Below are 26,709 nucleotides of genomic sequence, written 5' to 3' on the forward strand. Positions count from 1 at the left end.
TTCTCCACAGAGCTGTATAAATCTTCCCAGAAGGCTAAAACAGTCAGTGACTCATGTTAGATGGCAAAGAACTGGATTTGGGTCCTCTGAGTTGCAAATTGCCAACACTAAAGAGAAAAAAATTCCTGGTGCTTGAGCTGACTTGAAACACCCTGAAGCTTTTTCCATGTATTTAAGCAAGTAAATGAAATTTCCATTTATTAGGAACATGTGACTTACTTTTGGTAGAGAGACTAATGGGAAATAAGCATAATTTGCTGAGTGCCTGCATTGTGCAAAGCAGTGCTCTGTGCTTATATACACTATTATTTTTAATATTCACAACAGCCTTTGAAAGGGTTTTTATTGTTGCATTTTTCATATGAGGAAATTGAAGTTCTGAGAGTCTAAACATTAGGTTGTCTAAGCCATTCAGATTCTCAGTCCTTAGTACTTCTTACCTTTCTAGGTTGCTATTCCCAAAAGTCTAAGTGATGGTTCAGAGTAGCCCTTTTAAACAGTATTTTGGCATAAGCACACTCCTATATTAGGGAAGGAAATTTTTATTTTCAGAGTCAGGGTTGAGAAACCAGACCAACACAGAGAAGCAGATGAACACAGAAAAGTCCTGGTCATTTCCTCGCTTCTTCCCTCCTCAGGTACGATCCAGGTTATACCATTTGGCTAGATAGACTAGCCTCAGTAAAGAAAACTTTACATTTAAAGTAGTCATTTAAAGTAATAATTCATCTGTTTGAGTAGTTATATGATAATTTTCTAATATTCAGAGAGGAGATGCATACTGGAACTCAGATTATCATTATCTCTGGAGCTGAGGTAGGAAGTGCTCTGATAATAAGGTAAAAATCACAAAAAGAAGGTCTCTTTCCTTTTGTTATGTGACACATGGGTGGAGAGTCTTCCCTCAATATTTATTTACTCAAGATTCTCTTTTCTTTCTTTCTTTTTTTGTTTTATTTTGTTACCAGAGAACTGTTCAGCTCTGGTTTATGGTGATGCGGGGGACTGAACCTGGAACTTTGGAGCCTCAGGCAAGAGAATCTATTTGCATAACCATTATGCTATCTACCCTCTGCCCTGAGATTCTTCTAGTGGGAATTTCTTCAAGCTGCCACAGCAAGAGGGCTGGAATGTAGGTGGCCAAAATTTAGGGCGCATCATAAGACTGACTCAAACTCCTGCCTTTTATTTCTGTGTTCACCTTTTGCAATGTTTCTTTCATAAGTGTAATATACATATACACTAGCTATAGTAACGTTAATGTTGATGCTTGTGGAAATAAATATATAAATATTATTATATATTATTACATCACAATATATATATATATATATATATATACTTGGATTCACTTCCAAACACATGATTTTTTTTTCTTCCTGAAATGTTTCATTTTTGGATCATGAACATAATTCAGCACATAACTTTCAAAAAGATTTATTTGTTTATTTATGGGAAAGAACTAGAACATCATTCTGGCTCATGTAATGCCAAGGGGTCAATTAGAGACCTCAGGCCTGATATTTTAATGCTCTATCCATTGAGCAGGACTCTGGTTCCTTTCCTTTTTCCTTTTCATAAAAATATACAGATAATTTTTAAAATAAATAAATAAAGCTTAAAAGTTGTGTCATGAGAGCCAGAGATGGAGCTCCATGGTTTAGTGTATGCTTTGCCTGCATAAGGTTTTGGTTTCAATAACTGGTATTGAAAAAAAAAGATTTAATTTCTGTGTCACTTATGACACCAGAGCTATGATATGCTTACTAAATATTTATTTATAGATAAGAACATATAGCCAGAGAGAGGCTGAAAGACAGTGCACCACTGAAGCTTCCTTCAGTGCAGTGGGGGTCAGGCTTGAACCTGGGTTACGCACATGGCAAAGCAGCACACTCTCCAAGTGAGCTATTAGCTCACTTAGTAAATATTTCATAGAGCAAATCTTGAATAGAGAAAGAGTTTATTTTGTCAGTCCAGCCTCAATTTTGGTTTGGCTTGATCACAGTGTAGCCAAGCAGCAAACAAATGGCTCAGTCAATGACCTTCCACTTCAGTGGGAACAACTGTCAGCTCTTCTAAACAGACCCACTAATTAAAGAGTGCCAGTGAATAAAGGGCTGGATGAAAACAAACAAAAATTCTCTAGGAGTCTCCATAATGTAGAAGAAATTGGATGAATTCTTTACTCAGAAGAGCAAATAAATTCTAGTCTAACCTTTCAATCTAACTTGCAGGTAAATATGGAGGAAGGAGAGGTATGATGCAGACACCACAAAGGAGCTATGTGATAAACCCAGAAGGCAGCCTGGTTTCTTTAACAAAACAAGGTCATTGTAAGTAAAAGAGGGGTAGGGAGAAGGAGGCTATTTTAAGTTAAAAGTTGTAACCAAATACAATCTGTGGTCATTGCTTGGGTCTTGTCTGAGTAAGTCAGCTGTTTAAGGCATTTTGGGATCAGCAGAGAAAATGTGAGTGTGGATTCTTATGCTTATATGTAATGAAATCCTAGGTAATTATTGTTGACTTTGGTTAGGTGTGAAAATGGCAATATGCTTATGTGGAAAAATGTCCTTTTAAAATGAGATGCAGTGGCCTGAGAGGTGTCACAGTGGATAAAATCAGATCATTAAATTCAATCTCAGGCATTGTATAGGCATCTACATTTGAAAGAGAGGGAGACAGAGAAACACAGAGAGAGATGTATATTGTAATATTTAGAGGTGATGAGGTAAATGTGGCAAAATGTAAAACATTGTTAAATCTAAGTGGTAGATTTTTTCCTATTGATTACACTAGTGTCTTACTTTGAGTGATGTCATTCCTTTATTAAGCAGACAAAACAAATACAAAAGAAAGAGGAGGAGGAGAAAGAAAAGAAAAAGAGAAGTAGAAAGAGGAGGAAGAAAAAAGGAGGTGTGGGAAGAGGAGGTAGGAAAGGAGGGAAAGAAGGAAAAGGAGGAGGAGAAAAAGGAAAAGGAGAAGGGGGAAAAAAAAGAGGAGGAAGAATGAGTTGTACATCTTGGATAGACCGTGAGCCAGGTTCCAGGAAGCCTAGACGGAGGAGAGTGTTGCTTCCTCAAGACCAATTTGTACACCTAGGCAAGTCCACCAAGGAGCTTCTGCACACCTACCCAGGGTCGCTGCGACAATGAATAATCTGTCACCTATCATTGGTTTATGAATCCAAACCTATAAGGATGGTGAGAGTGGTCAAGAGGGAGCTATTCAATGAAAATCTCTCTCCTCCACCGCTTGCCAGAGTGACAAGTCTAGCCTGCTGCACCCACCTGGACGCAGGGCGGAGTGAGGGCGGTTCTCGGCTCAGCGTGAGGGGAGAGACCCAGGCAGCACGTGCCAAGGCCTCCACAGTCACCTGCTTACAGAAGGGCGGATGGGGCGGGGAGCTGAGAGCCCGGTGGGCAGGGAGGGGCGCGCACCTGGCGGCGGGCGGGGGCGCGCGGCGGGAAAGCGAGGCCGGTGGGTGGCAAGCCGGCCCCGGTGGCCGCGGTCTCCGCGGGCTGTCTTCCCCAGGGGGGTAAGTTCCTTGGCCGGGAAAGGTGCAATTGTGTGCAGCTATTCCTGGTATGTCAGGCGGGCCGAGCAGCCACAAACCCAGGGGGTGCGACTTCCAGAAGCTCTGGGAGAGGGGAGGGCGGAGGCGGGAAGGATGAGGGCGCCGGGGTGCACCCCCTCCGGGCGGAGCCGGGGTCCGGGCTGGCGGCTCCGCAGAGGGAGCGTGGCGGGGCCCTCGGCCTCGTGGCGAACCGTGGCATCCCCGGCCCAGACAGTCTGACCACAAAGGCGGCGGCGGCCGGGAGTCCCGGGCGTCTCGGCCGCGAGGGCGGACGGAAGCGGCTACTCTGCGGACCCGGGGTGGGCGGTGGCGGTGCGCTGGGGCGGGGCCTTTCCGGGGAGGGCGGTGGCGGCGCTGCGACGTTTGAAGTCCCAGCAGTTGTCCCGGCTGGTGCCGCGCGCCTCCGGTTGCCTTTTGCACATCCCGCGCCTCCCGCCCGTCTGTCCCGGTGCTCGCAGGCCTGGGGTCTTTTGCAGGAGTCTGGAGAAAGGCACGTCTCCAAGCCCCTGCGAACTGGAAACCGTGCGGAGCTGCGGGCTCAACAAAGGGAGAGCCCGGGAGTCTCGCCGTCGGTGAAGGGCGCGCGCACCCCGCCTACCTTCCGCCGCCCCTTCGCTCCAGGCCCGGGAAGGATGCAGGAGGCCGAGGCCGACTGCGCCGTAGCCTTCGCGGAAGCTCAGAGATGGGTGGAGGTGAGTGAGCGAACGCCTTTACTGACTCTACGCGCTCGTTTGCGCCCCGGGGCGGGCGAGGCGAGGAGACAGAGTCCCGGCCACTCTGCGCTCCCGTCCGCTCCCCGGGCTTTAGCGGGCGCTCACATCCCGGCGAGCTTTGGACTTTGAAGTTCTGGGGCTTTGAACGTGGCATTTAGGTTAGCGCTATCCCCCCACCCAGTCCTGCCAAGGCCAGACCTCGCCCACCCGAGTTCCGGGAGCGCACCTGAGATACCTCTCTGCAAAGCTCCCCTCGGCCTTCAGGTGCTCTCCCTTAGCGTTGGGTGGAAACGGAGATGTCCGATTCACACCTGCACACTCGCAGCTTCAGGGAGTGCGCTGTGGTACGCGAGGGCCGGTGGGGAGGGGGTTTGCAAGCATTCCCGGTACATCTGGAGCAATGCTTTGACCCATGCGACATCCGGACCCCTGAGAGGGCGTGTTGGGATGGTGATGGTGGTGGTGCCAGTCAGGACTTGACTTCTTCAGAGTGCAATGAGACCAAGATACATTTAGGAGTCATTTACTCATTCCCCAGCTATGCCCCAGAGACAAGATCTTCCATTCCCTCTTTCCTTGGCGCCTCCGGGTTAGGTTTACGTATAGAAAGTTCAGAGCGGAGTATCAGATGAGAATACATTATGACTTTTTTTTTTTTTATTGGATTGACATTGCATCGTGACATAAAAGTTTCAGATGTCTATTATAAAACAGTGGAGCATTATTTTTAAATGAGGCAAAGCATGTCTTAAAAGTGAAGGAGAAGCAACCATTTATCAGAAAACAGTTTTCTATACCAGCCTTGCAGGCAGTTAGAAGTTACTGATGTCACATGAATCTTATTTAAAATTCCCAACAGGGATGAAAGACTATTCCATTGGATAAACAAGTTATTCAAGAATTCCAAAGCAAACAGTATCTCAAAACAATTCACTTGCTCTAAAGGAATAATAGTGGATTCAATGTGAACTCTCAAACATGAGGTTCCAAGTTCACCTTGCCAGAGTGATGTTCAGATTCCCTCTCTTCACCTCCTCCAGCGCCTTCTCTCCGACTCAATAGTAAATACATAATCAGTGAATATAAAGAGTAAACCTTAATGTATATTTCTTTAAAATATTTTATTAATTTTATTTTAATGTCAGCAATACAGAGAGAAAGATACAGAGAGAGACAAGAGCACTGTACTACTCTGGTTTATGATAATGCTGGGGATTAATCTGGGACCTGGGAGTCTAAGGCAGGAATGGTGTTTGCATAGCCATGCTGCTTTCTCCCTTGCCTTCTTAATATATATTCCTTACTCTAAAGTAGCATGCAATGTGTTAGTGGACTCACTGGACAAGTATGGGAGGGAGTCTATGAAATTAACTTTTGGTTTGGTGTTTGGACTGAAGCTTTGACCTAGTCTGAAGGTGACTTAGAAAGGTGCAAGGAGGAGGGCATCGGGGATGGGGGGTTGGGAGAAGAATAAACCCAGTATTTTGAATTGAAATGAGGGTGGAAAAATTCCAGCAATGTAGTTAAGAGAAATAACTTCCCTCATTCATAAACGTTGAAGTCAAGGCTTCCAAAGGTAATTTTCCACTAGTAATGTCTTTTTCTATGTAATTTTATAAAAGGTGTTAAACTACTTTTTTGTGTTAAGGATGTTAGGAGAAGGGAAGAAATACAGGGATTTTATTTATTTATTTATTTATCTTTTGTTTCCTTTGTGGAAATACACTATTATAAAAGCTTTCACAGTGAATGATGAATGTACCCAACTTCTCACTCCCAACCCATCCCATCTAATAATGTTTTTTGAAACAATTTGGCAACCCTGCAAAGTATTTTATTTGCCTTCATCTGAGAGCTGGATCTTTCAAAAGATGTTGTTATATTTTAATATAATTAATGACATTAAGTTAAGAAGTACATTTTAATGCCATGGGAAGCGAGACAGTACAGCCATTGAAGATATGCAAACAATTTACACATCCTGCTTGGATAACAGAACTTGGCATTTTTATCCCTCCAGTTAATGTTCACAGTTATCTGTCTGCTTAGTTTGTCTTAACAACCAAAACACATATTATATATATATATATTTTATTGCCACCAGGTTATCACTGGGGCTCAGTACCTGCACAACAAACTTGTCTCTCGGCAGCCATTTTTCTTTCTTTACTTACTTATTTACTAATGATTATTTATGTATGTATTCCCTTTTGTTGCCCTTGTTTTATTGTAGTTATTGATGTCATCGTTGTTGGATAAGACAGTGAGAAATGGAGAGAGGAGGGGAAGACAGAGGGGGAGAGAAAGATAGATACCTGCAGACCAGCTTCACTGCTTGTGAAGCAACTCCCCTGCAGGTGGGGAGCCGGGGTCTCCAACTAGGATCCTTAAGCTGGTCCTTGCGCTTTGCGCCGGACTCCCTATTAATTTGTTTTTGATAGAGACAGAGAGAAATTGAGAGGGAGGCTGGTAAAGAGGGATAGACACCTGAAGTACTATTTGTGAAATATCCTCTATGTAGGTGGAGAGTGGAGGCCTAAGCCTGGATCCTTAAGAATAGTAACATGGGGGCAGCACTAGATAGCATAATGGTTATCCAAAGCATAGTACCATGCATGCTCTAGCAGGAGTACCATCACCGGTTCCCTTCAAAGCATATATATATATATATATATATATATATATATATATATATATATATATATATATATATGTATATATATTATATATTAAATATTTTATTTATTTATGAGAACGATAGGAGGAGAGAGAAAAAACCAGATAGGAGGAGAGAGAAAAAACCAGATATCACTCTCGCACATGTGCTTCCGGGGATCGAACTTGTGACCTCGTGCTTCATGGTCCAAAGCTTTATCACTGCTCCACTTCCCGGACCACCAAAGCATGTATTTTGTCACTGATTTAAAAATTTTAAAATATTGATCTTGCCAAAATGAGTAGAATGATTTTCTCATTGCCATAACCTCTGAAGACGCCTCCATTTAAGAATAAAGTGCTAATTCCAAAGTATTTCATGAAAGTATTTAGAAATTAAGGGAGGTTATGGTAGAGAGCTTTTCCCTGCTTACTAATATTTTTGCTCTACTATGTATTTAACCTTTATCTACATATATTGAGACATTAATAGGCCATTGTGTGTACATATGCTTATACACATACATGCAGAAACAAATAGCATAATGTAATAGTCTGTGTAATGTGATGTGTTAGCTCTATATAAACAAATATGAGTTATAACATTATGTAGTATATTCTGCTACCTTTATTCACAGCTGTAGCTTTGAATAGATCAAGGTCAGAGAATCAACTGATGACGAGTTCATGCCAGCTTGCCCTGGATATTCCCATTCATCAGCAGCGATTCAAAATAGCTAATATTCTATTCCCTAACCAAAGTTAAAGTTTTATTTATTATAGGCCTGGAGTGCAGGAGGAGAAAGAGTGAGATGAGGGCTAGTAGTTATTCTGGCAATTATTATTTTATGACTGTTTTTATTTAAATTGTGACTTAAAAAAAAAGCTTACATATCTGACTTCTGTTTGGTTTACTACTTCAATTCCAAGCAACTATATAAATACTCTCCTTTGAGAAAGTACTTTAGCATAATGTTATTAGAATACTATCTGGTTGGAAATGCTGTTTGGAATATTAATGGTGTACTAGATCTGGTTTATGATTAAACACTGGATTATACCCAAATAATGCAATGGTTTGAATGTTAAAGGCAGAGAGGAAGTTTGATTCTAGCAAAACCATTGAGTTGGTGATGAGGTAGTAGAAAATTCGGCCTGGACCCTTTAATTTTAGTCTATTTCTTCAGCACCTTTTAATTTTCTATACTTAAGAGTTTCCTTGGTCTCTCTGTGTATGGACATTTTGAAAACATGGTAATAAACAAGACAAAATACCACTGGAACTGGAAAGTGTCTGTAATGTTCATTGCATCACACGGTAACCAATTTCCAGTCTGTACGTTAATATTGCTGCCTAAGTTGGGTAGTGATTTTATGACTGGGGAGAAACAGGCTAACGTGGTTCACTACCTCTCTGTTTAACTGCCCTGTTATCTCTTGTTCAATTTTTTTCAGTATCACTGTCACCCTGTAGGACTTAAGGGATGTTAACTTGAGCTCATTGCCAAGTCTGGCACCAGGCTGTGAATCCTTCCCCAGTTACTTCCAATTGAGCTGTTCCTCCAGCTATTCCAGTTTTTACCCTCTAGGGATATGCATGCTGGTCTCCACTCTTTGTGCTAAAATTTTAAAGAATCACACTCTGAGTTGTCTAATCCTTCTGAGTGGTTCCTTCTCCCCCCCCCCCCCATTAGCCACACTTTTTTTTTTACTAGCTTTCCAAGCCATTTGTGTGATCTGCAAGGACTTGCCTGCGGTGCACAGGTAAATCAGTTGTCTATCACTGCTGTCTACAGACAGAATGGAAGTGTTTTGGATTTGTACAGTTCATTTTCAGATGTTATAAGCAGTAGGAACATTTGCTTGAAAATAAATTTATAAAAAGCATTTCTGATGAGGCCAGATGGTGGTGCACCCAGTTGAGTACATACATTACCATGCTCCAGGACTCAAGTTCAAGCCCCTGTCCCTACATGTAGGAGAGAAGCTTCACAAATAGTGGAGCAGTGATGCAAATGCTTCTTTTCATCTGTCCTGCACCCTTCTCTGTTTCTCTCTGTCTTTATCAAAGAAAAGAGAGAAAAGCTCTTCCGGGGGCGTGGCAAAGAGTCACAGCAACTGAAAGATTACACCCAGGATAAAAAGACAAACAAGTTAAAATACACAACACCCAGAATCTCACAGCACAGCCTACAAAGTCTGAGGATAAGGTGAGTACCAACAGGTGAGTGGAAGGTGGCAGGCAGAATTTTGTGAAGCAGAGGCTGCTCAATTTCCAGCTACAGCTGCAGCTGCGGGAGTACAATAGAGCGGTCCGAGAACACAGTGCAGTCTGGAAAAGGCAGACAGACACACTAGACCCTGAGCCTGGGATAACAACTCAGAGCAGAAGTGGAAAAAGAAGCCGTGGGGAACCATGTTGAGTTACCTACCACCCACTGAGGGTTTACTTAACCCAACCAAATCTAAATTAACAGGCAAGAGCTTCTCCCCCCCCCACCATACCACCACAAAAACACAGCCACAGCGCCACCTGCTCGTTGAACGGCAGAAACTGCACCTTAGGAAAACATGGGGAAAGTGCAAATACTCATCTCCATAAGGATTAAGGAAACATGTCTGACTGTGATTTCAGAGAGCTAATTATGAAGGCCACTCGGGACTCCAACCATAACATACAAATTCATATTATGGAATCTTGAGACCTGTTCACCAAAGAATTAAGAATTTCACAGAGAGAGCTCTGAGAAGAAATACAGGAGCTAAAAGATAGCACAAGAGCCTACCTGAGAGGTCTTGTATCCAGAATAAATCAGCTTGAGGACAGAATAGCAAAACTAGAAGATAAAACCTCTACATTCTTGGAGAGCAAAGCATTTGAAGAAGAAAGGTGCATAAAAAATGAAGCAATTCTCTGTATGTTAGCAGACTCCTTCAGCAGGAAGAACATGAAAGTTTCATGGGTCCCTGAAAATGAAGAGAAAGAGAGGAGCAGAGAACATATTCAGAGCAATTATTGCAGAAAAATTTCCACATGTAGATAATTGTTAAAAACTAGATATAGTAGAAGCTGAAGCTACTTAACTTTAAACAAACAACCCCAAGAAATATCATAGTAACATTGCCCAAAAGTAAGATCAAGGAAGAAATATTGCAAGCTGCAAGGGAAGAAGCTGGCATACAGAGACAGAACCATCAGACTATTACCATATTTCTCAACACAAACCCAAGAAGCAAGAAGGGAATGGAATGACATTTTAAATAATGTTATTTTTAATTTTTATTTATTTTTTGTTGATTTAATTATGATCAACAAATTTGTTGGATAAGAGTGATACAATTCCCACCACCAGGGTTCTGGGGAATGGATTGAAATTTTTTATAATATTGAGATAATTATCAACCATGTGTACCGTGTCCTGCCAAATTACCCTTCTAAGTATGAAGGAGAAATCAAAGGTTTCCCAAACATATAGAAACTGAAAAAATTCACCACCATCAACCCTGTCCTGTAAGAACTATTGAAAAGAGGGGGTCAGGCGGTAGTGCAGTTATTATGCCCAGAAGTTCGAGTCCCTGTCTCATGCAAAGAAGACCAGAATCACATGCAATAGCAAGAGCCTTTGTTAGGAAGCTTAAGCTTACGCTGCCGACACCCTTCCAAGCAAGGGGAGAGTCTGAGACCCAGATCACTTTTCGTCCTACCTTTTTATAGTTATCACAGGGTGGGCACAGGTGGAAATATCCACACAGAACAAGGAACAACTGGCTTCGGGTCAATAGCTGCTCTCAATATTCGGGACCCCTCTCCAACCCCACACACTGGGTTAAGCACAAGGACCAGCATAAGGATCCTGGTTCAAGTCTCTGGCTACCTACCTTCAGGGGCTTCGCTTCACAATTGCAGGTGTCTTATCTTTCTCTTCCCCTCTCTGTCTTCCCCTGCTCTCTATCCAACAACAACGACAGCAATAGCAGCGTCAACAATAAACAGCAAGGGCAACAAAAGGGAAAAAGCCTTCAGGAGCAGTGGATTCGTAGTGGAAGTCCCAGCAATAACCTCAGAGTCCAAAACAAACAAAAAGTACTATAAGAAAAGAAGCAAAAAGAACTCTTAACTCTAAATGAACTGATCTGTAATAGAATATAAACGGAAACTTAAGTAAAAGCACCAAAAGGACTACCCATATAGGAAACGAAGGGCAGAAAGGACAGTGATGTGACCAATGTGAGTAGATCAAGGCCAACCATCAAAGGCCTAGACAGTGAAACAGAAACTCTTAGATTTTAATCTTTGCCTCACCTTTTCTGGTAACAGAAGAAAAATTGTTGAGTGGGATAGGTCAAGAAAAGAAGGATGCATACAGAATAGCTCCGCATGTAAATGGAACTTGGGAGACAGAATTAGGAAGGGGGGGAATCATGAGATGAAACTTGGATTAGGGGAGGGGTACTGCAACAAAGCAAAGGACTTTGGGGTGAAAAAGGAACAGGGGACTCTGGGATAAGTAGGGGTTTGAGTTCCTTAATGAGGGGGGGATAAAAGTGTGCATCAGAAACTTGTTATGCAGAATGGGGAATTCAGAAACGTGCAGACAGATGTATTGTAATTCATTAACCCCACCTACCTAATAAAATAAAAAATAGGGGGCTGGGCAGTGGCTCAGCATGTTAAGTGCACATAGTACAAAGCACAAGGGTGGGCGTAAGGATCCTGGTTTGAGCCCCCGGCTCTCCACCTGCAGGGGGTCACTTCACAAGCAGTGAAGCATGTCTGCAGGTGTCTGTCTTTCCCTCCCCTTTTCTGTCTTCCCTTCCTCTCGGATTTCTCCCTGTCCTATCCAACAACGGATGACAACAATGATAAACAAGGGCAACAAGAGGGAAAAAATAGCCTCCAGGAGCAGTGGATTCATAGTGGAGCTACTGAGTCCCAGTAATAACCCTGGAGGCAAAAAATAAAATTAAAAAAAGGTATATACAAAAAAAAAAGAGAAAGGAAAGAAGAAAGAAAAAAAGAAAGAAAAAGCTGCTGAAAGTGGTGGATTTGTCATACTGGCATGAAGTTCCAGTTATAATCTGATGGTAAAAACAGCAACAGTAACAAGAAGTAAAATTTCTGGCAATTAGATAAGATTTCAATGAACAGATTGCAAGCATACTTGAAAACATGGTGAGGGTGGGGGTAGGAAGCATAATGGTTATGCAAAGAGACTCTTCTGCCTGAGGCTCCAAAGTCCCAGATTCAATCCCCCATAAATCAGAACTGAGCAGTGCTCTCTGGTTAAAACAACAACAAAAACGAACAAATACTTTATGAAAACGAACAAATACTTTATGATGATACAACTCTATTGTTGTTTAAATGTTAGAAAGAAATTCTTTATGCTTTTTAAAAATGTGGTTCCAGGGAATGAAAGCTTACATACATACAAGATGTAATCAAATCACTATTTAGAGAAAGAGAAGGGAGAGATACCACAACACTCCACTACCCAGAGTAATCCCATGTGATGCAGCCACTCAAAACTCATGCACAAGAGATATAATCTTCCACGTCTCCTGACCCCTCTGATTCTAGCTGTTGCAGTCAAAATCAGTTTTTCAAAATACAAAGAACATTTTGTTAATTATTAATATTATTTTTTATATTTATTTATTCCCTTTTGTTGTCCATGTTGTTTTATTGTTGTAGATAGTATTGATGTCGTCATTGTTGGATAGGACAGAGAGAAATAGAGAGAGGAGGGGAAGACGGGGAGAGAAAGACAGACACCTGCAGACCTGCTTCACCACCAGTGAAGCAACTCCCCTGCAGGTGGTAAGCCGAGGGCTCAAACCGGGATCCTTATGCTGGTCCTTGCGCTTTGTGCCACCAGCGCTTAACCTGTGCTACCGCCCGGCTCCTTTGTTAATTATTTTTTAGGGCATCAAAAATAGGTTTCAAACTCCACAGTCCTTATGTTAGGCTATGTAGCATTCAGTCTTTATGGTGGAGTCTTTACCCATTTCTCTTTGTTTTTGGTTATTTTCCCCACAACTATTTGTATCGTTGCCAGCTTACATAAAGAATTAGAGCACATCTGGAGGCTGGGTGGTGGCGCACCACATTAAGCACACATAGTATGAGAATAAGGATCTGATCTGTGTAAGGGTCCCAGTACAAGCCTCTGGTTCTCCACATGTAGGAGGTCACTTCACAATCAGTGAAGCAGGTCTGCAGGTATCTGTCTTTCTATCTCCCACTCTATTTCCTCCTCCCCTCTCAATTTCTCTCAGTCCTATTAAAAAAAAAAAAAGGCCACCAGGAACAGTGGATTTGTAGTGCAGGCCCCAGCTATAACCTTGGAGGCAAAAAAAAAAAAAAAAAAAAAAAAAAATTCAAGCCCAGCTCCACCACATTAAAGGAAGCTGCAGCCATGTGGTCTTTTTCATGTTTTGTCTTTGTGCCCTCCTGTTTTGAGGTAAAATAAAATAAAATAAAATAAAAAAGCACACATTTAAGTATTATGTATTTAAATATACTTAACACTTAAAAAGTGTTTATTTACCTTGTAACTGGAAGGTTGCATCTTTTGATCACCTTTTATGTGATCATTTATGACATTTATGTGCCATTTATGACAAGCATAGTCAACACTGTCTCATGGTGTATTTCAAAAATTGCCAAGAGAGTACATCCTGAAAGTCTCCAGCACAATGAAAGAAAACTGGGGTTCAGGACTGGCTAGATGGTTCGTTCAGATAGTGTGCTGCTTTCTGGTGCACACCAGCGAGGTTTAAGCCCATCTCCCACCTCACTGAAGGGAGCTTTGGTGCTGTGATCTCTTTCACATATTCTTTCTGCCTTTCTCTGTCTTAAAAAAATAAACAAACAAAAACCCAAAAACTCCACAAAATCAACAAAAAAAATAAAAATGATGGTTACTATATGAGGAGATGGGTGTGAACTAATCTTATTACGATGTTTTTCAGTGATGTAGGACACACAGTCTACCTTAACAGACCCGAACATCAGTTTGATGACACTAAAACTGAAAAGAGAAAAACCATCAGACCAAAAGCAGGGTTTTTTAAATCAAACCATTAAGTTTTGGTTCTGCAACTTTAATTCTTTAAAAAAAATATTTATTTATTTATTTATTTCCTTTTGTTGCCCTTATTGTTTTATTGTTGTTGTTGGATAGGACAGAGAAATGGAGAGAGGAGGGGAAGACAGAGAGGGGGAGAGAAAGACAGACACCTGCAGACCTGCTTCACTGCTTGTGGAGTGACCCCCCTGCAGGTGGGGTGCTGGGGGCTTGAACCAGAATCCTTACACAGGTCCTTGTGCTTTGTGCCACCTGTGCTTAACCATTTGCGCTATGGCCCGACTTAATTCTGTCTGCTTTAGTTTTCTCCCTGGAGCATCCGCTGTGCTTGTGCTGGTTGGAAAGCAGTTAGTGCTCGCTGATTATTTCCTCTGGTTCTCTGTTCACAGGATGCTGTTTTCTCATATGTTGCCTCTTTTTTTTTTTCATGAAACACAAATTCCTTGTTTTTCAGAACACACACACACACCTAGCTAGGGATTGGTGCCTGCATGATGAATTCACCCCTCCTGGTGGTCATTTCTTTTTATCTGTTTTCTTTCTTTCTTTTTTTTTTTTTGTCTTGAGAGTTACTACTGTGGCTCTGTGCCAGCACTATGAATCCACTGCTCCTGTGGCATTCTTTGTCTCCTCTTCCTCCTCCTCCTCCTCCTTCTCCTTCTCCTTCTCCTTCTCCTTCTCCTTCTCCTTCTCCTTCTTCTCTTCCTCCTCTTCCTTACCCTCCTCCCCCTCTTCCTTCTTCTCTTCCCCATTGTGTTGTTGTACTTGCTGTTACTGCTGCTGTTGTTGTTGGATACGACAGAGAGAAATTGAGAGAGGAGGGGAAGAAAGAGAAGGGGAGAGAAAGATAAGATACCTGCAGACTTGCTTCACTGCTTGTGAAATGACACCCCCCCCTGCAGGTGGGGAGCCGGGGGGCTTGAACTGGAATCCTTTAGCCCATCCTTATGCTTAGTACCGTGTGCGTTTAGCCCGCTGCGTTACTGCCCGGCTCCTTGTCTGTCTCCTTTCTTATTGATAGAGGTAGAAAAAAATTAAGAGGATAGAAGGAGGACATAGAGTGGGAGGAAGACACCTACAGCACTGCTTCACCTTGTGAAACTTACCCTCTTCAGATGGGGCCCAGGAGCTTGAACCTAGGTGATTGTGCGTGGTAATGTGTGTGTTCTACTAATGTGTGTGTTCTACTCGGTGCCGTTCTTCCTGACCCCCCACAGATTCCTTGATTCCCTAATTCCTGTTACTCCTTTTCATTCCTGCATGCATGGCCTAACTTTTATGTGACCCTCTATATCAGTCTTTATGTAAGTCTTTTTTTTTTTTTTTGTACCACCAAACACCTACCCCCACCCATTCCTTCCTTTCCTCTCTTTATCTTGTAGATCGCGCTGCACTCTGTGATTTAATTCTATTCATTTTTCTATATTAGACTATGATCTAACCAAGGACAGGAATAGTATTTTATCTTTTGCTTGAGGATTTGGCATGGAGCCTGGTAAATGTTTGTTGAATGAAATTATACTTTAAGGCTATCACTTTACCAACATTTAAAAACAGGGTTTAAAGAACCAGAACTGTTTCCTCAGAGGTAGCTTCCTTCACTCGCTAAAGCTGAATCCATTCCTTAGGCAATTGCTGGGAAGGGGGAAGGGACAGCTACAAGATAGGCCTTCATCTGGGTGCCAGTTTGTCCTTGTCTGTTAACTTAGCATTTCTTCTTCTGCTCGGTCTTGTACCTGGGTGCCATTGCTCGTCCCTTCTTTTTAGTTAATGGCTCCAGTCAGTTTGTTACTCCCCCCATACATCTCCCATACCTACTCTGTATCAGGCACACGCTAGTTTTATTGACTCAGTTACCACATTGAAGGTTTGCTACACGGGGCCGGGTGGTGGTGCACCTGGTTAAGCGCACATAGTACAAAGCAGTATGGAGCGCAAGGACCTGCACAAGGATTCGGGTTTGAACCCCTGCTCCCCACCTGCAGGGGGGATGCTTCACAAGTGGTGAAGCAGGCTGCAGGTGTCTGTCTCTTTCCCTGTCTACTCCATCTCTCTCAATATCTCTCTATCCTATCCAATAAAATGAAAAAAAAAATCACTTCCAGGAGTGGAAGGTTTGTAGTGCTGGCACCGAGCCCCGGCAATAACCCTGGAAGCAAAAAAAAAAAAAAAAAAAAAATATATATATATATATAGTATTGGTTTTTAATACTGCAGAATAGCAGGGGTGCAGCTTCACACCTCTATGTGTGCATAGGTCTCTGCATACTCACCACCAAAGTTCTAATAACATCTCACTAGCAAACAAACAAACAAACAAACAAAAAACCCTCTTGATCCACTCTTCCCATTCCCTCTGGTAATCACCATAATTTTCAGTGAGTTTGAGTTTGTTTTGCTGCTCTTTGTCTGCTGGTTTTAGTTATTTATATTCCATCTCTGAATGTCATTTCTAGTTCTGTTTTGCTACTAAAGTGTGATTTCACCTTTTTTAAATGATAGTGTTAATTCTGTAGCTTCTTTGTTATCTCTCAAAGAGCATTTGTTTTGCTTCTATTGTATTAGCTACTCTGAATAGTGTTGCTATGGCATTTTGAGTTGGTGCTTTCTTATCTTTTGGGTAGATGCTTAGGAATGGAATGCCAGAAAAATATTTCCATTTCTTTTTTTTTAAAGGGATACTTCAAGTGATTTTATGTAGACATTTGTAAAATTTTTAGGCTTTGTCCTAAAAGTCTGGACAGAAGTACTGCTTAAGAGGAACAAGTGTGTAAAGAAACCCAACAGGGGCCCCGTGGCGTTGCACCTGGTTGAGCACACATGTTACAATGTATAAGGACCTGGTTCAAGTCCCAGGTCCCAAACTGCAGGGGAAAGCAGTGCTGCAGGTGTCTCTCTGTCGCTCTCCCTCTCTGTATCTCTCCCACTCTGTCTCCCCCTTCCTCTCAATTTCTGGCTGTATGTATCCAATAAATAAATAAAAGATAATAAAAAGAAAATAAAAGGAAACCCAGAAGTACTATAATGCTACATTAAAAGTTTGCACCTGTGTATTTATTTAACATGTGATAGAGTTTAATATAGGAACAGAGAAAAGAGGAAGAGCATCACTCTGATACGTGGAATACAACTGAGAGCCTTAGGCATGCAAGTCCCATTCTCTACCTATTGAGCTACCCTCTCCCCCCCAGTGATAGTAATTAGGAAGAAGCCTAAGTCCCTCTGGTGAGCCAGACTAGCTGACTGAGGAGGGAACATTTGACCTGAGGCTGGAGTGGGGCTTAAACTTTTGCCCATGAACTTTGGGACACTGAGTTTTATCACTTGTGAGATTCTGAAATTGCACATGACACTTTTAGGGCTTGGCTGGAGGAATTAAACTTTTATTCAGGAAATGTTAACATGTAGTGAAATGCATAGTTTTTTTTTTTCTACTTTATATCTTAACTATTTTTTATTTATTTATTTTTTATTTATAAAAGGAAACACTGACAAAACCATTGGATAAGAGGGGTACAATTCCACACAATTCCCACCACCAGAACTCTGTATCCTATCTGCTCCCTTGATAGCTTTCTTATTCTTTAACCCTCTGGGAGTATGGACCCAGGGTCATTGTAGGATGCAGAAGGTGGAAGGTCTGGCTTCTGTAATTGCTTCCCCACTGAACATGGGTGTTGACAGGTTGATCCATACTCCCAGCCTGTCCCTCTGTTTCCCTAGTGTGGAAGGGCTCTGGGGAATCGGAGCTCCAGGACACATTGTTGGTGTTGTCTGTCCAGGGAAGTCTGGTCAGCATCCTGCTACCATCTGGAACCTGTGGCTAAAAAGAGAGTTAACATATAAAGCCAAACAAATTGTTGACTAATCATGAACCTAAAGGCTGGAATAGTACAGATGAAGAGTTTGGGGGAGGGTGTCTCTGTTTTCTAGATAGCTGGTAGGCATATTTTAGTTATATTCCAAAGGGCCTGTGGCTATACTAGTGTTTTTTTTTTTTGCCTGAGCCTGAAATCTGAAATGCAGGTGGATCCAAGTTATTGTCTGGGGAGATGATGTCATGGCTGGAAAAAAGACCAGAAAGCTGGATCAGGGAAGAGAGTAGCTCCCAAATATGGGAAAGGTGTATAAATATTGTTGACTGTAAACCCTATCAAATTGATGTAATCTGGGGCCCATATTCAGTTTAGGACCTCTGCATCCCTGTAGATCTGAGCTCACATTCTGTGGTCATGAATAGGAACGTTCCAAGCTGCCCCAATTTCAGGACCCATCTTCCTCAGGTGTAGCATAGAGTATGTAGTCCATCCTCCCTTCAGAGGATGGAACAGTCTTTACTGTTGTTGATCCAAGTTGAGGGCAAGGTCCTATGGGGGCCCACAAAGGGGTCTATTTTGTTGTTTCTGATAGGGATGGCCAGTAACAATGGAGAGAGGGATTTATTTGAGGTCTAGGCCCATCATGTCTATTTGGGAATCTCAGGATTCCCTGAGTAGGGCCACAGCTGATGGGGTGGCCAGATAGTGACTAGAGAGTCAATGTTAAAGTATGCCAGTCTTTAATGTTGATAAGGATAGCTTGGGAGTGAGTGAGGGAAGTATAATAGGAAATAGGTGAGAAATGCATAGATTTTAAGTGTAAAATTAAGGAGTTTTTTTTTCTTAGTCGTATGTGGCCATGTATCCAGCACTCCAATCATGATGTGTGTACTAAGATTATTTTTATCATTTGAGAAAGTTCTCTTCCAAAAGTCCATTTCACTTCCTAATAGGCAACCTTTGTTCAGCATTCTAAATCAGAGATTTCCTTAGGGTATTTTGAATAGCCAAGAAATGTCTTAATGTCAATTAATCCCATTTTTTTTTCTCTGTATACAGTATTTTACTATTGCTTGAACACATCTTTATTTGGAAAATAAGAAAAAGTCCCAGAATAAGAAGGGATGGCAAGAGATGAGAGTGCTCACAGTCTTCTTTGAAAGGAACAGAGTTACATAAATAGGAACCAGGACAGGGATGCCTTTAGAACTGTTTGATTTTAGGAAGTGTAAACAGATCTAAGTCAAGGTATTTCCTGAGGAACTGGGAAGATTCTAGCACAGTGTCAGTCATTATAGATGTTGCCAACATGCACTGAAAGCTGAAAGGACGTTCCTTTTAAGATTTCTTTTTTTAATTTTATTTTGTCTAGAGACAAAGAGAGATTGAGAGGGAGGAGGGAGATAAAGAAGGCAAGAGAAACCATTGCAGCACTATTTCACTACTTGTGACGCTTCTTCCCTGCAGGTGAGGACCAAGGGTTTATACTCACATCCTTGTGCACTCAGCCAGGTGTGCCACCACTTGGCTCCTAAAAGTGCACTTCTTTAAGAGTGAAAATACACAGATGTATTTTTTCTCTTTTTAAAAATGTTTTGTTTGTTATTAATAGTTTTTTTCTAGATTGTAAGATTACAATGTATATTTCCACACCAAACCCACCACCACAGTTCTGTAACCCCACCCTCTAACCTCTCAAATATAACCACCATAGTAGAACATAATTCTTTTAATGAAAGTCCCCTTTAATTAAACAGTGGACTCACTGGATCATTTAAATATTTCTTGCTTAATATGCATAACTATAGATAGATAATTAAAGAAATAAGAGTCAACCTATAGCTATGACCTTGGGATAACTACTGATGTTTCCAGTGGAGGGAATGGGACACAGAACTCTGGTGGTGGGAATGGTGTGGAATTACACCCTGTCATCACACTGTATTATAAATCAATATTAAATCACTCATAAAATAAAAAATAAATTAAAAAGGTATTCATTTAATAATAAGAGACAGAGGGCGAGGGGACCAGGTCATCACTCTGATAAATGACATTGCTAGGGTGAAATTCAGGACCTCATGCCTGCCAGTCCTATGATCAGACACTGTAGTACCCCCCAGGCCATCCTTCGAATTTTTAAAAAATGTTCTTATACTGATTGGTTGATGAACTCATTAGATATATAGAAAGTGAAAGAGACCACAGCACCAAAAGTTTGTTCAATACAGGACATGAACCTGGGTCATGCACTTGACAAAACAGTGTGCTATCCAAGTGAACTATTTTTCAGGCCTCTTTACAATTTTATGAAAAATGTAAAGACACTTAGACTTGAGTTATTATGTAGCCTTCCCTAATATTTATTTTTATTATTTTAAAGTATTTATTTTTATGAGAGGGAGAAAGGGAGATAGAGAGTGAGAAGGAGAAAGAGAGAGAGGGGGTATAGAGCATTGCCCAACTCTGGCATAAGGGGGTGCTGGGGATTGAACCTAGAGCTCCCAGGGTCTCTGACTTGTAAACTCTGTGCTCTAATGCTGAGTTATTTTCCTGGCCCGGATTTATAATTTTTTCCTAATTTACTCTATACTGTTTTCTTTTCTTCTTTTTAAAAATTATTATTATTATTATTGCCTCCAGGGCTGTTGCTGGGGCTCGGTGCCTGCACTACGAATCCACTGCTCCTGGAGGCTATTTTTCCCATTTTTGTTGCCCTTGTTATTACCCTTATTGTCATTATTATTGTTGTCGTTGCTGTTATTGCTGTTGGATAGGACAGAGAGAAATCTAGAGAGGACAGGAAGACAGAGGGGAAGAGAAAGATAGAAACCTGCAGACCTGCTTCACCACTCGTGAAGCGACTCCTGTGCAGATGGGGAGCCAGGGGCTCGAACTGGGATCCTTATGCCAGTCGGTGCGCTTTGTGCCATGTGCACTTAACCCACTGCACTACCCCTGGACTGCCCTTCTTCTCCTCCTTCTCCCTCTCCTTCTTTTTTTTTTTTTTTTTTTTTTTGCCTCCAGGGCTATAGTTGGGGCTTGGTGCCTGCACCATGAATCCACTGCTCCTGGCAGCCATCTTTATCCATTTTTGTTGTTGTCTTTTCATTTTGTTGATGGTTTCCTTTGCTGTATTGAAAAAAAGTAAAGAAGCATTATAGTTAAAATTTTTTTTTTTCTTGTTTCTTTACATTCACTTTTTGAATACTTTGTGCAACCATGAGGAGGAGCCAGGCTTCAGGGACTGGGCTTCTTTAGAATTGGAAGTAGTCATTCACATTTTTTTCTCTAAGTAAACAAACAAAAGGTGCACATGGTATGCATTGCTTAGATAACTAGTGATGTTAAACATTCATCAAACAGATGGCTCATTGGGTTTCCTCCAGGGGGGAAGGATGAAGCTGAAGCAAGAAGGCTTCTGTCTTTTCTAAGTGAAATCACAAAAGTCTGAGTCTTGGTGCTCAGTGCCAAGTGGAGTAAATCTCCAAGGTTGTAAGTGTGCTTGGGCCTTTAAGGAAGCAATTCTCATGAATTGCTTTGCTTCTTCAGGGTTCTTTGGAGATAAGAGCATTTGAATTCTCACTGAAATTTTGAGATAAAAATGTTGTGATTGGGTATTCTTAGGAAGTGGATAACCTTGATAGTTCTTTAGTAAGATAACTTTTGTAAAACACAGAGATGCATCAAATTTCCAGGCTGAGAGGAGGGAAGCCCTGGGTGTGCTGATTTTATTTTATTTTTTTAAAATTTTTTTGATGGATCTGTTTGGTTCTTGCCTATCCACAGCATTCTACCACTGTCTCTCTGGGTGTTAAGAGGGTTTTGGCTGGTAAAAGACTGCTGTTACTACCATTTGGCTCCTTTTACGCACTCCCTTCCCTTTTTAAACTTTTCAGCACCACAATATTTAATAAACACTAGTTTTTGAGAATGTTAGTTAAGGAAAAAAAAGCAGTGTGAACAAATGTGCTTGACTCAGTTCAGAGAAAATGTGGGTGAATGATTGTTATTATTAACCATCTAGAGTCTGGTTATTTGTGTTAATGTGTTTTGCAGTGCCTGACAAGAATGTTCTCCAATGTTTGTTGAAGGAATAAACATTTTGTGTTCAGTGAAAAGGTTGGTTTATTTACTTGATGTCTGTAGAGCTTTTTAAGCCTATTAACTCTCAAAAATGCATTTGAGCCTGAGGAAATGATAAATTATGTGTACCTGCACTTTTTAGTTTCCTAAAGTAATCATTGGGTGTGTTTCTTTAAAAAATACTTCTGATTGCAGGCTGGGAGTATGGACCTACCAGTCAAAGCCAGCCCATGTTCAGCGGGGAAGCAATTACAGAAGCCACACCTTCCACCTTCTGCAACCCACAATGACTCTGGGTCCATGCTCCCAGAGGGATAGAGAGAGTGGGAAAGCTATCAGGAGAGGGGGTGGGATATGGAGATTGGGTGGTGGGAATTGTGTGGAGTTGTACCCCTCCTACCCTATGGATTTGTTAATTTATCCTTTCTTAAATTAAAAAAAAAAAAAGAATATTGGAAAGTTAAAAATAATACTTCTGATGTACTCTTTTTTAAAAAAATTTTTAAAAAATATTTATTTCCCTTGTTTTTTAATTGTTGTTGTAGTTTTTATTGTTGTTATGGATGTCATCATTGTTGGATAGGACAGAGAAATGGAGAGAGGAGGGGAAGAAAGAGAGGGGGAGAGAAAGAGAGACACCTGCAGACCTGCTTCAGCACTTGTGAAGCGGCTCCCCGCAGGTGGGGAGCTGGGGGCTCAAACCAGGATCTTTATGCTGGTCCTTGTGCTTTGCACCACGTGTTCTTAACCCATTGTGCTACCGCCCAACTCCCTAAAATTATTTTTAAGTATTTTATTTGTTCTATTTTTGAGAGATGCAGAGAGAGAAAGACACAGAAGTATCAGAGCACTGCACAGCTCTGGTTTATTGTGGTGCGGGGGATTGAACCTGTGACTTTGGAGCCTTAGGCATGAGGGACTCTTTGCATAACCATTATGCTATCTACCCCGCCCTGATGTACTCTTAATAAACTTTTTTTAAAAAAGATTTTATTTATTTATTCATGAAGAAGATAGGAGAGGTGGAGGGGGAGAGAGAGAATGAATCAGACACCCCTCTGGTATATGTGCTGTCAGGGATTGAACTCAGGACCTCATGCTTGAGAGTCCAGTGCTTTATCCATTTTGCCACCTCCCGGACCACCTCTTAATAAGGATAATAGCTGTCACATACACATAACATTGGAAACTGAGGTTTAACTCAATTGCCATTTTGCTCTGAGGAGACGAGCATTAGCAAACTCTATAGATGAATCACAATATAACTGCATAGTTACCTTTTCCAAAGGTTGTAAAATTCTAGCTTGCAGGGTACTCCAAGACTGGCTTTAATTTCTAGACTAGGATGTGTGCTTGAATGCTTTTAGGTGATGCACAACAATAAACATTGTCTTTAATTCCAGCAGGATTGCCATAAGGAGTTCTGACCATTCATTTCCAGTGTATGGAAGGATTTAAAAGAAGTTGTTTTTTTTTTGGGGGGGGGATTAATGGTTTTTTGTTTTTTTTTTTTCCTCCTCCAGGGTTATTGCTGGGCTCGGTGCCTGCACCATGAATCCACCGCTCCTGGAGGCCATTTTTTCCCCCCCTTTTGTTGCCCTTGTTGTAGCTTCGTTGTGGTTATTATTATTGCCCTTGTTGACACAATTTGTTGTTGGATAGGACAGAGAGAAATGGAGAGAGGAGGGGAAGACAGAGAAGGGGAGAGAAAGATAGACACCTGCAGACCTGCTTCACCGCCTGTGAAGCGACTCCCCTGCAGGTGGGGAGCCCTGGGCTCGAACCGGGATCCTTACGCCAGTCCCTGCGCTTTGCGCCACATGCGCTTAACCCACTGCGCAACCGCCTGACCCCCGGTTAATGGGTTTTAATAAATACAGTTTTCAGTACATGTATAAAATTTCTCAGTTTTCTGAAAAACTCTCTCAGTCTAGGTCTTCCTTCACCTTCATGCACCAGAACCTGAAAGCGTCACTCCCCATGCTACCTCTCTAGAGTCTTTTACTTTGGTGCGGTACACCAAACCCAGTCCAAGTTCTGCTTCGTGTTTCTCCTGTTTGAAAGGATTTTCCACCTCATCACCAAATGATTCTGCTACCTGCTGGGTGTCCTACATGCAATTCAATCTGCTACTCCCTAACTGGAGATAGCACCCCGGCCCCCTACCCCCAGAGGCCAGTCACAAGTCCTGTACTTTAAAATCATTGACTTAAGTCAAAGCTTCTGAGAAGTTCCAATCTGAGGTTCCTTGGGTTTAATTAATTTGCTTGAGGTGCTCATAGAGTTCAGATATATATTTTTCTGCCTCCAGAGTTATCGCTTAGTGCCTGCACTAGGAATCCACTGCTCCTGGAGGCCATTCTTTCCCATTTTGTAGCCCATGTTATTATTATTGTTATTGCTGTCATTGTTGGATAGGACAGAGAGAATCGAGAGAGGAGGGGGAAGACAGAAAGGGGGAGAGAAAGATAGACACCAGCAGACCTGCTTCACCACTTGTGAAGCTACCCCCACCCCCCACAGGTGGGATGTTGGGGGCTTGAACTGTGATTCTTACTCTGGTCCTTGTGCTTTATTTATTTATTTATTTATTTAAGAGGAGACATTAACAAAACCTTAGGATAGGAGGGGTACAACTCCACACAATTCCCACCACCTGATCTCCATATCCCATCCCCTCCCCTGATAGCTTTCCCATTCTCTATCTCTCTGGGAGAATGGACCCAGGGTCGTTGTGGGTTGCAGAAGGTGGAAGGTCTGGCTTCTGTAATTGCTTCTCCGCTGAACATGGGTGTTGACTGGTCGATCCATACTCCCAGTCTGCCTCTCTCTTTCCCTAGTAGTGTGGGTCTCTGGGGAAGCAGGGCTCCAGGAAGCATTGGTGGGGTTGTCAGTCCAGGAAGTCTGGTCAGCATCATGCTGGCATCTGGAACCTGGTGGCTTAAAAGAGAGTTAACACACAAAGCCAAACAAATTGTTGAACAGTCATGGACCTAAAGGCTGGAATAGTGCAGATGAAGTGTTGGGGGGTACTCACTGCAGACTCTTTTGTACTTCTGCTTTCAGGTATATATATTTGCCCTGGTGTATGGACACGTGTGAACATATGCTCTATCTCAGGGGACCTGGTCTATATCTTTAATCTGTGCACTTAACCTGCTGTGATACTGCCCAGCCCTGAGAAATATTTTTATCCACTAGATTGCCAATTTAGTGTGAAAATTTTTAACTTAGGATTCTGTGTGGGGTAAGGTGTGTAAAAAGGACGTGGACGTGGCATTTACACTCTCTTCAGGGGCACCGCTCTCCTTACATTTGCACGCTTATCACTCAGGGAGCAACTTGAACTCATTACTTTCGGGTTTTTAGAGAGAAGTAAATGATGCCTTCTTAGCCCTTGACTGGTGATTCAGTCTCTCAACTCTACTCTCGTTAGAGGAGGGTGTCTGTGTGTTTCAAAGGGGGTGTGCGGTTGGGTTAGAACTGCAAGTTCTAAGCTTTTGTTCATATGGCTGTCTCTTGTAGCAGTCAGCCCTTGTCTTTAGGTATGGGCTCCAGTCCACTTTATCATCCTAACCTTTATTGCTTCTTCACTTAGGAGATGACAGTGATTACTTATCTATTTCATTCTATAAATAACAGCACCACAGGAAGAGGGGTTAGAAAAATATTGTGTGGGTTCAGAGGGCAGAGTTAGTAATAATAACTGGCCACAGTGATTTTTTTTTTGGGTCAAGTGCTTTTGATGACATTTTTCTTTATTATTATTATTATTATTATTATTATTTTGCCTCCAGGGTTATTGCTGAGGCTAGGTGCCATCCCTATGAATCCACTGCTCCTGGTGGCCATTTCTTCCAGTTTACTGGAGAGAACTTGAGAGGGGAGGGGAAGAAAGAGAGGGAGAGAGAAAGACGTCTGCAAACCTGTTTCACTGCTTGTGAAGTGATCACCCCCCCCCCCCATAGGTGGAGAGCCAGGGGCTCAAACTGGGATCCTTGTGCAGGTCCTTGCACTTAATACTATGTGCACTTAACCCATGTGCACCATCGTCTGGTCCCCTTGATGACATTTTATAAATAAATTGTCTTATACCAGAATGGGCTGACTTGAATATGTGAGTTGTCAAGCAGAAGGCTTGAAATGGAAGGTAACTGAAGCTACTAATGTTTTTACCTACCACATGCAAGTCATGGCAGGAGCATTATACCTACATACCTTTACAATTCAGAACTCTTATTATTCAAGGGTGTTCCCCCATATTTGTAAAAATGAGAGGCAAAAGTGTAAAATAACCGTAACTAGTGATGATTGGGGATTGGGACCTAGGTAATTTGACTCTATTGTCTTTCCCTCCTACTCACCAGAGTGACACTAGTGGGTAAATAAGTGGTGGTAAGGAATATATAAGTCAGGAAGATAATGGATTCTGTGTCCTCATTCCTGATAAAGCTCTGTGATTAGCTATTCTCTGTTGATGGCTAATCCTATACTCCGTAACAGGCTCTGTCTTGTAATGTTGGTGGCTGGAAAGCTCATGATGATCAAATGTTATGTAAGCTGTGTAATTGCTGATAGATGCTTTAGAGCAATTGCAGACTTTTTTAGTCTTAGATGTTTTTGACATATCTAAGCAAATGGATTCCTGCTCAAAACATAGATTCGCAGATTCCTCTGTGTAAATCAGGAAGCTTAGGAGGTGGCAAATGGATAAAACATTGAACTTACAAACATGAGATCCTGAGTTCAATCCTTCAGATAATGTGTAT

General features: G+C 41.9%; 1 protein-coding gene across 3 annotated transcripts in view; it reads left to right on the forward strand.

The window, feature by feature from the left end:
- The first annotated feature begins 3,641 nt into the window (after nt 1-3,641).
- LMO7 (LIM domain 7) overlaps nt 3,642-26,709 on the forward strand; it is a 269,766-nt gene continuing 246,698 nt past the window's right edge. Inside the window, exon 1 of one of the 3 annotated variants that reach the window (XM_060191528.1) lies at nt 3,642-4,269. In XM_060191528.1, coding sequence (XP_060047511.1) covers nt 4,210-4,269 — 60 coding nt within the window. In that variant the 5' untranslated portion in view covers nt 3,642-4,209. The remainder of the gene's footprint in view (nt 4,270-26,709) is intronic. The other 2 variants (XM_060191532.1, XM_016192063.2) reach the window with 2 other exon arrangements.

Source organism: Erinaceus europaeus, chromosome 5, assembly GCF_950295315.1.
Source record: "Erinaceus europaeus chromosome 5, mEriEur2.1, whole genome shotgun sequence".
Lineage (NCBI taxonomy): Eukaryota > Metazoa > Chordata > Mammalia > Eulipotyphla > Erinaceidae > Erinaceus > Erinaceus europaeus.